The sequence below is a fragment of the Eriocheir sinensis genome, chromosome 37 (genome assembly GCF_024679095.1).
Source record: "Eriocheir sinensis breed Jianghai 21 chromosome 37, ASM2467909v1, whole genome shotgun sequence".
Lineage (NCBI taxonomy): Eukaryota > Metazoa > Arthropoda > Malacostraca > Decapoda > Varunidae > Eriocheir > Eriocheir sinensis.
Genome location: NC_066545.1, coordinates 8384214 through 8401474, shown reverse-complemented (window position 1 = coordinate 8401474; position 17261 = coordinate 8384214). Strand labels below are relative to the sequence as shown.

At 46.1% G+C, this 17261-nt stretch overlaps 1 protein-coding gene across 1 annotated transcript; it reads left to right on the top strand.

Annotated features, from left to right (window-relative positions):
- Positions 1 to 873: 873 nt before the first annotated feature.
- LOC127008459 (uncharacterized) lies at positions 874 to 8510 on the top strand (the record flags this gene model as incomplete). Its single annotated transcript, XM_050880603.1, has 5 exons — positions 874 to 3168; positions 3223 to 4715; positions 5857 to 6023; positions 7737 to 7887; positions 8468 to 8510. Coding segments are annotated over exons 1-5 (2778 nt in total), but the record flags the coding sequence as incomplete, so codon positions are not given.
- Between the last annotated feature and the right edge of the window lie 8751 nt (positions 8511 to 17261).

Here is a 17261-nt window from a genome sequence, read left to right as displayed (position 1 = left end):
CGCACATACACTAGAGCTGCTGTGTCTTCTTCCTCCTCCTCCTCCTCCTCCTCCTCCTCCTCTTACTCATCCTATTCTACTGTTCCAACTACTACTTCGAAGGATAGATAGATAGATAGATAGATAGATAGAGACAGAGGAAGCGGGAGGGAGGAATAATGTGTGCAGAAATTTCCGCCTACAACCAGTCAGTATTCATAGGTTTCGCGCCCTCTAGCGGGAAGAAAAATTGTCATCTTGATGTAATCGTCGGCGAACCTTTGAGACGCGACGAGCTGAAGGATCTTGTTGTGGTGGGAAATGAGGGGCAGAGATTGTGTGTTGGGGAGGGAGGGGAGGAAGAGAGAGAGAGAGAGAGAGAGAGAGAGATACACACAGACAAAGTAAAGGACACACACGCAAAAAAAATAGAGGATAAAGCGGCAACAACAATCTGTTAATGCGTCCCTTTAGATGACAGACACAAACAAACAACACTAACTGTACAATATTAACGAAAATATACATATACAAAATAACGAGAAAGAAATATGGAGCTCAAAACAAACCGTAGCACTGAACATAACGAAAAAAAATCAAATAGAATATATAAACGAGAAACTAAGATTGATGAACGGGTGAAGCTTGGCAGTGTCCAGACGAACGATAAACCTGAGCCTTGTGCCTACTCACTTCCGGTGGTGACATTCAGTACCCGCTGAGAGGTGAACACACACACACACACACGCACAGTGACTTTTTTGTGCTTTTCCGTGGACGTGAAGTGTTGTACAATGGAAAGTTGATAAAAATAACCACTCATAATTTCCTTTCTGTGACACGCGAACCTCCTTGTGTAAATGTGTACTAATGGAATAATAATAATAATAATAATAATAATAATAATAATAATAATAATAATAATAATAATAATAATAATAATAATAATAATAGTGGTAGTAGTAACAGTAGTAATAGTAATAAGGTAACTCTATATCTACAAAGGACTCGAGGCTTTATAACTCTTTCACCGGTACAAATTGACTCACAAAGGAGGAGGCGAGTGGAGTTCAGGGAAAGATAATATAATACAGCGATCCGGGGATTATCCAGGGCCGGCCGGGCGACGCGGAATGTATGGAGAATTAAAACACTAGAGGATATAAGGAACGCACGCGGGGTTGTAAGTGTGTGTGTGTGTGTGTGTGTGTGTGTGTGTGTGGAGCCGTGTTCAAGGAGGGGATAAATATTGCGTAGTGCTGTGTGTATGTGTGTGTGTGTGTGTGTGTGTGTGTGTGTGTGTGTGTGTGTAAAGTAATATTACGGCACCTACATGAGACACAGACAAACAGACAGACAGACAGAGAACCACTACACACCACACAGGCCTCGATATTTAAACAAGATATTCTCAAAACAATGAACAATACTGCACAGACAAACACACAAACTAACAGCGGCAGAGATCCAGTGTTGCACAAGCCATGTCGCCCCATCCTCCCCCAGGCTGTGCTCTCTCTATCGTCCCGGCGCCTCCCCTTCCCGCCTCTGTTGGCAATCCTGTCTTGACTTCCTGCAGGCAGCTGATCCCTTCCTTTGCCTTATTCCAGGAAAGACAGGCTCCCCACCACCATCACCACCATACCGGCACCTCCACGCTTTATCACTGCATCGCCATCTCCTGCTCACCACTATTACGGACCGCGATTCCTTCACCACCACTTCATCTCCAACGGAATACATAACGGTACACATTTTATGCCTCACTGCATGCTGGTCCCCCTTCCCCCTCTCTCCTCTGCTGCAAGAAATCAGTGTTTGTGATGAATGACTCTTGTCTCTCGCCTGGATGATTATGAGCTGAGACGCACGTTCAGCAGACTGTGATGCGAGGGATCGGTGATTCACTTCCAAACGTCAACAACAACCTTGATATTTCTGCTACAAAACAACTCTCAAGATAGTAATGAAAATTATGTTTATAAAAGAAAGCAAACTTGGATATTATAGTGAAAAGTGGGACTAACGAAATAAAAACTAACGAACGCAATAAAAACTGTTATTTCAAAAAATGTTTAAAGTGAGATGTGTGATAATACTCTGACCCCAAAGAAAAAACATGAACCCTTGAAAATAGAAACACTCCCTTTAATTCTACAACAAGACTGTTCAAACTCGACAAAATCAAGATACGCCCCAAAGACGCCATGGTAGTATGAAGCGAAAATCAGCCTCCTGACAGCACACACGGTCGGCAACCTCGGCATGGCGCAGGGTCGCAGCAAACTGTACGGGTTCAAGGTGATCAGCATCCTGGATGGCAAGGGCAAGGACACGATGCTGCGTGTCCTTACCTGGGGTACGCCGGGGAAGTCTCCGTCACAGTCCCTCGACGAGTATCTGAACAGCCTCCCAAAGGACTCTACGGCCAGCTACCCTCACACCCGCAACAGGTTTACTAAGCACGAGTTGAATCAGCTACGGCAGAGTCCTTCCTGTTCTCAATGCGACATAACTATGCTCTTCAAGGCCATCAAGCTAGCCTGCGAGGGCGTGGCGGGCTTTGAGAGCCAGCGGTGGGTCGAGCCAAGCAAGGAGCTCGAGTACCTCCTCACGTGCATCAAGAACAAGCGCAACGAAACCTTCCACGGAGCCCGAGAGATGAGCTACTCTGATTTCTTGCGCACAGTAGCAGAACTCCGGGAGCTGCTGGAAGCCACCCTAATGGCTGCAGGGGACAGGTACGGCAGACAAGAGACAGAGGTGACCAAGGAGATTGAGGGAGTCCACCGTGAGATTGACAGGATAATGCAGGAGGTGCTGGGGGAAGAGGAGCTCCTGGCGAGGAAAGGTGACGCTCTGAAGAAGGATTTCATCGAGGAGGCGGGACGTCGGGTGAGGCAGATGCTCGAGGCCACCGTGCACCTTGACCCCATGTCCTTCCTAAGCGGGGCCTGCCTGCGGCCACACGTGCAGTCCATGTTCTGCCGTGTCAGGATCAAGCAGAATCAACCCGGGTACAGCGACACAGATATCGAGTACTCGGACATCCTAACGCTGGTGCAGGGATCACAGGCGCCACAATCTGAGGAGACACGACCACTGGAATCCCCACCAACCCCTGCACGTGGCGGCGCTGGACCGATGTGGCTGCGCATCGCGAGCACGATACGACGCATCTTCAGACGAAAGTGACAATCTAGGGAATCACCTGAACAACCTCAAACAATACAATCGTCCCAGGGTCGCCCACGGCTGCTATTGGTACAGGGCGTGGCGGGTAGCGGGAAAACGACACTACTGGCGCTCATCATGGCTGAGTACATGAAGGACGAGGGTCAACGCACCCTGCGAGGCCTGGGCCAGTACGAGCTACTGCTGCGTGCACAGTGCCGGGACCACCACAGCAGCTCTCTGGCCGACCTCCTGCAGCAGCTCATGCCCGAACAGTTCATCAAGTACCGGAACCTTCAACTGCCGCTCATCAAGAGGTGCCGGGTGCTGTTCCTCATTGACGGCCTGGATGAAGCCAACGAGAACTCAGAGAAGCTTGTGCACAACATTCTCTTTGAGGCGAAGGATGCACCGAGCTTCACCCTCGTGTGCACGTCGCGGCCAGAGAGAGTGACAAGCTTCGTGAACAAGATTCCGTCGCAGTACGAAGTAATTCGCGTTGAGCTGACGGGCGTCCCGGAGAGTGAGCGGCTTACCTTCGTGCTGCGCTACCACCGCCTCATCACCGAGCAGCTCCCTGTGTGCCGAAGGAGTGAAAATGACCTCAAGCATATAATGGAGAAGATTGGAGCGAGAGAGCAGTTCAGACTACCTCTCAACCTCCTCTTTCTCATCTGGATCATCAGCCACGATATCTGCATCTCCCCTGTGACCATCACTCAAGCGGAATTATACCTCAAGACCCACCAGCTATGTCAACAAAAGCTATTGGACAGATTGTGTCACTCTCCCACACCAATGGACCGATGGACGCTTGAAAAAAACTTGCGAGAGGTGTTGCAAATGCTCTATCGCGTGTCCTTGGTGGGTCTTTCTCGCTGCCAGCTCTCCCTGACCAAGGATGAAGAAGACTCCCTCAGGTCAGCGTGTGTCGCCCGAGGACTTCCTCACCAAGAGGTGTTGTCAGCCTTCCTCGGCCTGAAGGCCACATGGACGCCTTGGGGCATGCAGGAACAATACTCTGCACCCCACAAGGGCCTCCAGGACTTCTATGCAGCTTTATGTGTTGTGCCTTTGGCAGGTAAAGGAAATCCTAAAGCCATGAAGCAGGAGATCTTTGGAACAGACAAAGTGGACCTGTCACGGTTTCAGTACATGTTGCAGCTGGTGGCGGCGCTCCTGCCCCAGCCCGTGACGGACGAGGCAGCGCAGCAGGTGGTGGACCTCCTTAAGCGGTCAGGAGTGAGGAACGAAGATCAGTGGCTGAACATTATTGAAGAAACCAAGGCAGCCCCGGCAATCGTCTCGCTTGTTGCCCAACATTTCCCTGTACCTCAGGACATTATGGTGACGGACAGCCATGTCAGGAGCTACACCGCCCTGCTGCCACACCTCCCGCCGGCACGGGTCGGGATTGTTCTGAATAAGGAGGTGGCTGCCGTGGCGCCCTTGCTGGACGCCCTCGCCGGCCACACCTGCACGCGGCTCATGCTGCGCCACCACTTCAGATACCCGCGCCCCGACACAACCTCGGACGCCATCCTGCAGCAGGTGAAACACAGGTGAATGACCCCCACCACCTTCTTATACCTTTGGCTTTTGTTTTCATTGGTGGCGCCGTTTTCTGGGTCTAACTGCTACCCAATGACACGTTCCTTCGCCCTCTCCATCCACCCATTAACACTTCCATATATCGCAACTGGAATGAACTCTTTTATCATTGTTTTCCTTTTCCTTCACCTCTAGATGGCTTCACAAAAACTGAAAATACAAAACCGAATAAAAAAAATCATACTTTCATCATTCTGCTCAAAACTCCCATGAAAATGTAAAATAACCCCAGTTTCAAAGTCTGGAAGTAGCTTTGCGTTTATTATCATACACTCGCAATTCAGAAAGTGACTTGCTGAAAGAATTTTACTTTTTTAGCTTGTTTATGCATCTCAGTTTCGCAATATGAAGAAATATTTAAAAAGAACTATAAGTACAGGCAACCATTATTAAGTTCTTTCTTCTTTTGGAGGAGGAGGAGGAGGAGGAGGAGGAGGAGGAGGAGGAGGAGGAGGAGAAAGGGGCAAAGGGAGAGGAGACAGAGGAGGAAGGGCAAAGGGAGAGGAGACAGAGGAGGAAGGAGCAAAGGGAGAGGAGACAGAGGAGGAAGGGGCAAAGGGAGAGGAGACAGAGTAGGAAGGGAGAGGTCACAAAAGAGTAAGAAAAGCAAAAGAGGATCAACAGACACTAAAGGGAAACCGTCCACTTGTTGCAATATTGTCCAACATGTGGATGCCCTTCCCTCTTATTTACCCCTTCCCGTTACATCATTTTAGAAACCAAGCAGACAAACTTCCACCCCTTCTCCATTAGGTCCTTCCATTTACAGGCACATGTTTCACGGATATCTCTCTAAAAATAAAAATTGATTCAGATTATAAAATTCAGTAATGATAGAGATACGAATTGTGTTTGAGCCAATGGAAAGATAATGAAAAGCTCCACTCGAATTGATATTGACAAAATGGGTTCAAGAATGACGATGTAACGTTCAATTTGATTCCTCCTCCACCTCCTCCTCTTCTTCTTCTTCTTCTTCTTCTTCTTCTTCCCCTTCTTCCTCTTCTTCTTCCTCCTCCTCCTCCTCCTCCTCCTCCTCCCTCCTGCCTCCTCCTCCTCCTCCTCCCTAACCTCCGACACTCTTCACCCCAGCAACACACTCGAGGGCTTTGGGGGTCACCTGAGCGAGGAGGGGGTAGGCCAGCTGCCCCCGAGCCTGAAGAGCCTGAGCGTGGCCGTGCTGGGTGGCGGGCGAGCACGCGGCACCCTACTGGCCCTCAGCGACCAGCCCAAGAGACTGCCCCTGCTCCGGACGCTGGGTGAGGCCTTGTCTGTTGACCTAGTTGTGATATACTGAAGATAGACTAAGGTATGTTCGTGGTGCCCAATCAGCTACATGGTTATTGAATTTGTCTTTTGAAGGAATTCATTTGTGTAAGGTGACAAGTGCGCTGCAGCCTCCGTCAGGGTGAGTACTGGTGGTGGTGGAGGTGGCGGTGGTGGTGGTGGTGGTGGTGAGAGGAAGAACAGGAGGAAGAGGGAGGACGATGATGAGGAGGAGTAGGAAAATGAAAATGGTGATGATAACGGTGATACTTCTCCTTCTACTACCACTACAACTACTACTATTGCTATTCTACTGCAACTATAGTATACTAATAGAGTCTACTATAGGGTCTCATAATTTATAATCATCTCTGCTTCCTTTGCTTGTGTGTATAAATAGTCGATTAAATGGTGCTGTGTGGTCAGCGTGTTCCTATGCAAAAAAGACGGACGTATGTATGAGTGAGAAGCATAACCAAAGCTACATTAGCCACAAGCCTATAACCTCCAATCGAACCAAATATCCTAAGACTAGACCTAGCCCAACCTACCCAAACTTAACCTAACATACCTCAAATTATGCCATCCCACCCAACCCCACCCTACCTTAACCTCTCCATACCTATTATTATTAGTAAATAGTGATGTTAGTAAATTTGCAGATGATACCAAGATCGGTAGAGTAATTGAGTCGGATCAGGACGCTAGTATTCTCCAAGGTGAACTCAACAGATTATATGACTGGGCGGATAAATGGCAGATGGAGTTCAATGTAGGGAAGTGCAGTATTCTGAGTGTAGGTAGGAACAACCCCTCACATAACTATTGCTTAAATGACACTCTCATAAGTAGGTCTGGGTGCGAGAGGGATTTAGGGGTCTTAGTGAGCTCTGATCTCCGTCCAAGGGCACAATGCATTCAAGCTAGAAATCGAGCTAATAGGGTACTGGGATTTATTTCAAGGAGCGTAAGCAACAGAAGCCCTGAAGTCTTCCTCAAACTATATTTAGCATTAGTTAGACCTCATCTTGACTATGCGGTTCAGTTCTGGTCACCCTACTATAGAATGGATATCAAAATGTTAGAATCGGTGCAGAGGAGGATGACTAAGATGATTCAGGGGTTGAGAAACTTGCCATACGAGGAAAGACTCAAACAGCTAAACTTGCATTCTCTAGAAAGGCGAAGGGTGCGTGGAGACATGATCGAGGTTTATAAATGGATGAAGGGCTTTAATAAGGGAGACATTCATAAGGTTTTGTTGGTAAGAGAACCGGGTAGGACACGAAGTAATGGGTTTAAACTGGATAAATTCAGATTCAACAGGGACATAGGCAAAAATTGGTTTACTAACAGGGTGGTGGATGAGTGGAATAGGCTTAGCAGTCATGTGGTGAGTGCCAATACAATTGTCACATTCAAAAATAGACTAGATAAATTCATGGACAGCGATATTAGGTGGGATTAGATACACGGGAGCTTAGGGTCAAAGGAGCTGCCTCGTACAGGCCTACCGGCCTCTTGCAGACTCCTGCGTTCTTATGTTCTTATGTTCTTATGTAACCCAATACAAAATCTCCTTCCCCAAACACAGGAAAGGTTATATCTGGAGATGGCGAGTCAAGCACGTGCTCAAGTCATGGTGAATTACATAGCCAGTCCAGTCTTGTCCTATCCTACGGTAACTCCCCGGGCTTTCTTAACAGAAGTCCACATGCCGCTGGGGTCCATCACCGCCCCCTCGTCCCTCCCGCCGCTGCCTGATGCCGGGGATGTGTCAATCTACCTCTCGGGCCTCAGCGACGAGACTGTGGTGCTGGCGTGTAAGGTGGCGGGGGCGCTGCAACCTCCGTCAGGGTGAGTACTACTGGTGGCGGTGGTGGTGAGAGGAAGAACAGAAGGAGGAGGAGGAGGAGGAGGAAGAGGAAGGAGAAGGAGGAGGAGGCGTAGGAAGATGAAAATGGTGATAATGACAATGATACTGCTACTTCTACTACCACTACAACTACTACTATTGCTATCCTACTATTACTACTACTACTACTACTACAACTACTATTACTACTACTACTACTACTACTACTACTACTACTATTACTATTACTACTACTACTACCATTACTACTCGTTCAAAAAGTAATAATAATTATTATAATGATAATAATAATAACCGAATAAAACTATTTAAAATAAAAAACAAAAACAAGAACTACCCACTACTACGATTAAAATCACCACCAATATCATCACCACCACCACCACCATCACCACCACCACAACCATCACCACCACCGACAACAACACCACCACCATCACCACCACCACCACCACCAACTCGACCACCACCACCACCACCACTACCACCACCATCACTACCACAACCACCACCATCACCACCACCACCAACAACAACAACAATAACAACCTCCTCCCACAGGTATATGGGCATCTGCTTCTCGGGAGCGGCGGAGGTGACGGAGGGGGTGGGGAGCCTGCTGAAGGGCCTGGCGGGGGAAGGAGTGAGGGTGATCGGTCTGGAGGCTCCTGCGACTTGCCTCACCCACGACCAGCGACTTCGTCTCCGTCAGAAGGCCAAAACGACCCTTGGATCCTACTTCTTCAGGTGAGTGACGTGGAGTAAACAAAAAACAAAAAATGCGGGTCACTCAAGTCCCTGGAAAAGTATGATTTATCAAAGACTCACTAGTGGTGGTCGTGGTGGAGGCGGTGGTTGAGTCAGCGTGCAGGCGCGGTGTCCAGGAGGACCCGGGTTTAAGTCCCGCCCACTGCCACAGGCTGACAATTTTCAGTCATCGCCGAGTGACCAAGACTACCCACATGCTGTTTTGAAGATCACCTGTCAACCCGGACCGTAACGAAACTCTTAAGATGATCAAGTGAAGTTCGGAGGGGGAGGGGAGGACAGCATGAGCCAAGTAAGAACGGCACCGCTATAAAAAAAATCACGTGCCTGTGCCACTAACGGGCTGGGACCGACCTATAGGCCTTTTCATGAAAGCCCATAATAACAGCTTGTCGGTGCTGTTGGAAAACAAAACAAAATTCGTTTACTCAAATCCTTGGGAAAGTAATGGAAGGGCTCGCGTGACCCTTTACTCCTTCCCTAAATGCAACAGAGAACACGATGATGTTTTGTTATCTCCTCACTTACCTTATCTCACTTCTTGCAGGAGGACATTCGAAGACTGGTGAGGAAGACGAAGCTTAGGAGAATGGACCCCAACCAGTAAAAGGAGGAAGAAGAGGTCGACGACGAGGAGGAGGAAAAACACAACTGAAAAAAAATGTAGAATGTTATTAAATGCAGTTCAATGTGACTAAATGCAGTACAGTAAAATTACAAAAAAAAGCTTCTAGTTAGCGTGTGATTTTAATGTTTATCCTTTTCCTCTACATCATTTAACATTGACAGCATTATCACTTTTCCTCCTCCTCTCCCATTTCTTCTCCATCCCTTTAGTATTCATCTCTCCTGTCTTCTCTAGACTTACCTTCTTCTTTTGCTTAACTCTCACATTCCCCGACGTCATCAATCTTCATATTTGCCTAACCCATTAATCTGTTCCTTCCTCCTTCCCCTCCTCCTCCTTCTCCCCCACTCTCTCTCTCTCTCTCTCTCTCTCTCTCTCTCTCTCTCTCTCTCTCTCTCTCTCTCTCTCTCTCTCTCTCTCTCTCTCTCTCTCTCTCTCAAGAAAAATGTTAAAAACACACACAAGGGGTTTGAGTGAAGGCTGTTCAGTGTATGACTAAGTTAAACATAACTATTTAACAAGCACATGGCCAGGAGCTGATGGGGGGAAGGGGAAAGGAGGGAAGGGGAGGGGAGGAGAAAGGGGCTAGAAAATCACCTGAAGGGAAAGAAAGGGAAGGGAAGGGGGAACGGGGGGAGAAAGGAGGAGGAGAAAAGAGAAGGGGAACTGAGGAAGCATTGGGGAGTGGATGTCAGGTCACTGTAGAACGAAGATGGGGAGGAAAAGAGAAAGAGGCCAGGAAGGAAAAGTAAGAATGAAGAGAAATCAAAGGAAACAGCAAGAGGAAGCGAGGGTAATGAGGGTAGGAAAGGTGACGGAGGGGAAAAGAGGAGGAAGAGGAGGAGAAGAGGAGAAAGTGGAGGGGAAACTAAGGGTGCGATAAGAAGTTAATTTACCGAAGAAGGAAGAGAAGTAGGAGGAGAATAAGGAGGGAAAGAGGGGGGAAAAGGAAAGAAAGAAAGGAGCAAGGAGGAATTTGGGGAAAGAGAGCGGACTGATGTATGCAAAGAAATAAGGAAGGAAAGGAAAGGAAACTATTAAGGAAAGAGGTAAAGAGATGAAAAAAAGAAGAGAAAAGGAAGAAGCAAACAAGAACACAACAAAGGACATACGAAGAAAGACCAAGAAACGCGAAAGAAAAAAGGAAGAGGGGACGGAGGGATAAACAGGGGAAGAAAAGAAGGGAAGGAAGGGATGAAGGATTAGGGTGAAAAATGGAAAGTCAGGTGGCAGACAAGAGTGATGAAGACAACAGAGAACAACAAACCGTGAGGGAAAAGCGAAACGAAGAAAGAGAAAGCAGAATAACAAGAAAGACAGATACTCAGGAGGAAGGCAAAGGGAGTAAACAGACAGATAGAGACGCAGGTAGGACAGGTGAAACGATGGTGAGAGGAGATGAAGGAGGAACAAGAAAACAGGAAAATAATAAAACAAAAACATTAAAGACAAGAGAAACATAAGATAAGAAAATAAAGAAGGAGCAGAATAAAACTAGGAAACAGGTACGTGAGCATGGTGAAGTGAGGAAGAGGATTGAGGAAGGAGACGGAAGGAAAAGTATAAAGCAAGAATAAAAAGAGAAAAAATAAGGTTACAGTGATGAAGAATAAGATGAAAAGACATAACGAAGGGAAGAGAAGGACGGGAGGAATGAGACGGGCAGGAAGACAGGCAGGGAAGGTGAATAAGGAAGATGTGACAGGAGGAGGTGAAAGGAGAGCTATCAGTAGAGAAAAAAAGGGAGACACAAAGATTAAAGAAAAATGGGAAAAAAAGAAAGAGAACGAAGAAAGAAAGAAAGCAAGTAGACAGGCAGGGAAGGTGAATGAGGAAGAGGTGAAAGTGGAATGGGAGTAATTAATATAGAAAACAGGAAGATACAAAGATTACAGAAAAAAATGGAAAGAGATAATAAGAAAAGGAAGAGAAAGAAGAAAGATTGTATTCAGGCAGGGAAGATGCATGAGGGAGAGGATGAAGGTGGCAGAAGGGAAACGAGAAGTAAAAAGTGATACAAAAGGAAGTTAACTTAATGAAAAACAATCTGAAAAAAAAAAATAAGAAGGCTGGAGAAGAGTGGATGAAGGCAGACTAGGTAAAAAGAATAAGGCGGAATAGAGATTGAGGTGGAGACAGGAAGCAGGCTGGGGAGTTAGCGGAGCAGGAGCGGGGTGGTGGTGGTAGGGTGGGGGGGGAGGGGCGGATGGAGAATACCTGGGAGCCAGCACCTGTTTAACTTCCCAGTACAAGTTTCCCCTCCCCGCCGCCAGAGGCCACCACGTGTCTGCTTGTTCACATGCATTATTCCTTCTCATTATCCTTCCTTCATCCGCCTGGCTGGTAATTAAGCAGCCGTATGTGTCTGATTAAATGGTACACTTAACTAGATCTAGCTGTGTGTGTGTGTGTGTGTGTGTGTGTGTGTGTGTGTGTGTGTGTGTCATTCATCCACGGTTAATATGAAGAAAACAAAGCTAATGTTTAATAATTAGTTGACGAAGCAACATATAAAGATGGAAAACAAAACATGAGTAGAGGATTACAAAATTTCTGCAAACCCACCTCACCAAAAAAAATCATAAAAAATAGGAAATGAAGAAACGATTTTGGTAAACAGTAATATCATGCACAGTTCTCAGCCATCCTACCTGAAGAGAAAGGTGTACAATCAGCGTATCCAGCCGGTTCTAAAATACAGGTAAGAAGCTTGGCGCCTTACACAATATTAAGAGAAAACTAAGTGAACAAGCAGGAAAGCAAAGAACATGCTCGGTTTAATTAACACGGAGAGACATAAAGCGAGAATGACAGATTTGAGAACAGACAAAGGTTGAAGATACTCTGATGACGATTTGAGAATAGACTTAGGCAGGTTAAGTACGTAGAAGAAATGGACAACAAAAGTAACAGACTAGCTACCCTAGAATTATGGAAGTAAGGACCGACAGAGGACCAGGTGGAGAGATGAAATTTGGGTCTTTAACGGAGAAGGATGAAATACACTGACATCAGATAGACAAATGTGGAAAAGATTGGGAAAGGTCTACGTTCTGCGGTGGACTGGTAGCAACTAGAGATGATGATGTTGTTATTCTGTTGTGTTCGTACTTGTGTTATTGTCCCTACAACCATCATGCAGAGATTATAATTAACAAGGCCAATGAATGCGTCATGCAGTGTGTGTGTGTGTGTGTGTGTGTGTGTGTGTGTGTGTGTGTGTGTGTGTGTGTGTGTGTGTGTGTGTGTGTGTGTGTGTGTGTGTGTTTTTTTTTTTTTTTTTTTACAGCAAAGGAGACAGCTCAAGGGCACAAAAAAGTAAACATTAATAAAAAAAAAAAGCCCGCTACTCGCTGCTCCTAAAAAGAATCCAAAGAGGTGGCCGAAAGATAAGTCAGTTTCGGGAGGAGAGGTGTCCTGATACCCTCCTCTTGAAAGAGTTCAAGTCGTAGGCAGGAGGAAATACAGATGAAGGAAGATTGTTCCAGAGTTTACCAGCGTGAGGGATGAAAGAGTGAAGATGCTGGTTAACTCTTGCATAAGGGGTTTGGACAGTATAGGGATGAGCATGAGTAGAAAGTCGAGTGCAGCTGGGCCTATGGAGGGTGGGAGGCATGCAGTTAGCAAGTTCAGAAGAGCAGTCAGCGTGGAAATATCGATAGAAGATAGAAAGAGAGGCAACATTGCGGCGGAATTTAAGAGGTAGAAGACTATCAGTATGAGGAGGAGAGCTGATGAGACGAAGAGCCTTTGCCTCCACTCTGTCCAGAAGAGCTGTGAGTGGAGCCCCCACATGAGATGCATACTCCATACGAGGGCGGACAAGGCCCCTGTATATGGACAGCAACTGTGCAGGGGAGAAGAACTGGCGGAGACGGTACAGAACGCCCAGCCTAGAGGAAGCTGATTTAGTAAGAGATGAGATATGAAGTTTCCAGTTGAGATTTTGAGTTAACGATAGACCGAGGATGTTTAGTGTTGAGGAAGGTGATAGCTGGGTGTTGTCAAAGAATAGGGGATAGTTGTTTGGAAGATTGTGTCGAGTGGATAGGTGGAGAAACTGTGTTTTTGAGGCGTTGAAGGACACCAGGTTCTTCTTGCCCCAATCGGAAATAATAGTAAGGTCTGAGGCTAAGCGTTCTGCAGCCTCCAGCCTTGAGTCGTTAAGTTCCTGAAGGTGGGTCTTCTATTAAAAGAAGTTGAATAATGCAGAGTGGAATCATCGGCGTAGGAATGGATAGGACAGTTCGTTTTGGAAAGAAGATCATCAATGAACAACAGAAAAGAGTGGAGATAGGACAGAACCCTGTGGGACACCACTGTTAATAGATTTAGGGAAGAACAGTGACCGTCTACCACGGCAGAAATAGAACGGTCAGAAAGGAAACTGGAGATAAAGGTACAGAGAGAAGGATAGAAACCGTAGGAGGGTAGTTTAGAAAGCAAAGATTTGTGCCAGACCCTATCAAAAGCTTTTGATATGTCCAGCGCAATAGCAAAAGTTTCACCGAAACGGCTAAGAGAGGATGACCAAGAGTCAGTTAAGAAGCTAGGAGATCACCAGTAGAACGCCCTTGCGGAACCCATACTGGCGATCAGATAGAAGGTCAGAAGTGGAAAGGTGCTTTTGAATCTTACGGTTAAGGATTGATTCAAAAGCTTTAGATAGACAAGAAAGTAAAGCAATAGGACGGTAGTTTGAGGGATTGGAGCGGTCACCCTTCTTAGGTACAGGCTGTGTGAAGGCATACTTCCAGCAAGAAGGAAAGGTAGATGTTGACAGGCAGAGGCGAAAGAGTTTGACCAGGCAGGGTGACAGCACGGAGGCACAGTTTTTAAGGACAATAGGAGGCACTCCATCAGGTCCATAAGCCTTCTGAGGATTGAGGCCAGAGAGGGCATAGAAAACATCATTTTGAAGAATCTTTATAACAGGCATAAAGGAGTCAGAGGGGTGATGAGTAGGAGGAATATGCCCAGAATCATCCAGAGTGGAGTTTTTAGAAAAAGTTTGAGAGAAGAGTTCAGCCTTAGAGATAGATGAGACGGCAGTGTTGCCGTCAGGACTGAGGAGTGGAGGGAAAGATGAAGAAGTGAAGTTGGAGGAAATGTTTTTTGGCTAGATGCCAGAAGTCACGGGAAGAGTTAGAGAAAGCAAGGTTTTGACATTTTCTATTAATGAAAGAAATTTTGGTTAGTCGGAGAATAGATTTGGCAAGATTTCAGGCAGAAATGTAAAGTTCATAATTAGCATTAGTTTGAAGGCTCTGGTATCTTTTGTGAGCTACCTCTCTATCATTGACAGCACGAGAACAAGCGTGATTAAACCAAGGCTTTTTAGCGTGAGGAGTAGAGAAAGACCGAGGAATGTATGCCTCCATTCCAGAGACAATCACCTCTGTGATGCGCTGAGCACACACAGAGGGGTCTCTATCCTGGAAGCAATAACCATTCCACGGGAATCGGAAGTACATCCTCAGGTCGTCCCACCGAGCTGAAGCAAATGCCAGAAGCATCGCCTCTTCGGTGGGTCCAGAGGATGTACAGGAGCGATAGGACAGGATGCAGAAATAAGATTGTGATCGGAGGAGCCCAACGGAGAGAACAGTTTGACAGAATAAGCAGAAGGGTTTGAGGTAAGGAAGAGGTCTAGAATGTTGGGCCGATCTCCAAGACGGTCAGGAATACGTGTAGGGTGCTGGACCAACTGCTCTAGGTCGTTGAGGATAGCAAAGTTGTAGGCTTGTTCACCAGGATGGTCAGTGAAAGAGGATGAAAGCCAAAGCTGGTGGTGAACATTGAAATCTCCTAGGATGGAGATTTCAGCGAAGGGAGAGTGGGTCAAGATGTGCTCCACTTTAGAATTCAAATAGTCAAAGAATTTTACATAGTTGGTAGAGTTAGGTGAGAGATAAACAGCACAGATGTATTTAGTAATAGAATGACAGTGAAGTCTTAACCAGATGGTGGAAAATTCAGAAGAGTCAAGGTCGTGGGCACGAGAGCAGTGATGTCGTTGCGCACGTAGGCGCAACATCCAGCTTTGGATTGAAATTTAGGATAGAGATAGTAGGAGGAACAGAGTAGAGATTGCTGTCAGTAGCCTCAGAAACCTGTGTTTCAGTAAGGAAGAGAAGGTGAGGTTTAGAGGAGGAGAGATGATGTTCCACAGAATGAAAATTAGAGCGAAGACCGCGAATGTTGCAGAAATTGAGAAGAAAGAGGTTCGAGGAGTTATCAAGACACCTCTCGGGTCGGCAGCCAGAAGTAGAGTCATCCCTGGGGGAATTTGTGGTCCCCCAGGCGGGACCTGAGGCATTGCTTAATTGAGCCATTTTGAATTTTGAATTTTGGAAAAAGGTGTATATGTTATGTGAATGTAGTGTGGTGTGGATAAAGAGAGGATCTGTCTTTAGAGAGCATGCTGAACTACTCTCCGGTGTTGGTGAGACAATAGGGAAACGGTTAGTGAGGACATGGGAAGGGACTTTGGAGGGCTTCAGCTCCCTTCTCACCTCCCATATATACCTCACCGGGAGTGGCTTGCGCCCGTTCGGTAGGTGTCTTCCTACCTACTCCAGCCTACTCCAGTGTGTGTGTGTGTGTGTGTGTGTGTGCGCGTGAAGCTATGTAAGTCAAGTATTACTCTCAACAAAGCCAATTACTGGTAATTGGAACAACACAAACACACACACACACACACACACACATACACACACACACACATACACACACACACACACACAAACACACGAACTCACATACAAACACAATCTCTCTCTCTCTCTCTCTCTCTCTCTCTCTCTCTCTCTCTCTCTCTCTCTCTCTCAGCCATTCAACCAGCTAACCACACATCACAGCCATACACAGCCAGTCATCCAGCCAACTAGCTCACTCAGTCAGACATCTAAGTTAGGTATCAAAGAAGAGCGTAGTCATGACGGAAAGGCCAGACAAAAGAAAAAAGAAAATCAACAGCAGAGTGAAGGTTGAGTGAAAGCTGAACATCGAATCATAAACACTACAACACAAGCAAATTATGACACCACATACAGAAGCTGGTGAAAAAAGGCTGCAATTTTCAACATCATTTCGTCATGTGCGACTGCAGCCTCAAATATACGTTAATCCATCATTTTCACTATTATTTCGTTAGGTAAGAATCCAGTTTCATATATAAATTAATCTATCAATCTCATCATCATTTTATCCCGTGAACTGAGCCTCAAATATGGATTAATCAAGCCATCGATCCCTCCCGGCAGTGTTTCATTCAGCCCCGGCGGCTTAGTACACACGCCAGCCGACGCATCACCTTTACCGCCAATAAGAGAGCCATTCATTCATTTAAGCCGAGCACTGTTGTAATACCTTCATTAAAAGCCACTGCCGACTTACTCTATACATGTGTTGGGGGTTTTGCCGATTCAGATAAAATTTCTTCCCCTATTACAACAACAATTATATTATCATTAGTTTCGTTATGTACTCTGAATATGGAAGTCCACCGCTGTTGTACGCTCACCCTTATTATTTTTTCCCTTTTTCCAACCCACTTGACACTTTACGGATTGATGAAAAAGCCCAATGACGTGCAGCGGAAAGGATGAAAGGAAGTACAAAGAAAAGAAAGGAAACAAAAGAATACTGTGGATGGAAAAAAGGAAACAGGGAAATAGCGAAGAAAAACGTCAAAAAAACAGCTGAGGAAAGAAAGGAATTACAAAAGAAAAAAGAGAAAGGGATAATGAAAAAGGAGAAATAAGTGCTAAGAAAAAAAAGAAAGGGAGTGTTGAGGAAAGATACGACAGAAGTTGATGGAGCCAAGTTGACCCTGGAGTGCCATATATGAGCCACCTGATTTACCTTTACGAAGGGCCGATTAACGCATTTAAAAAGAAGAAAATGAATGGCTGGGAAGAAAAAGAAGAAGAAGAAAAAAAAAAAAGAACAAGTAAG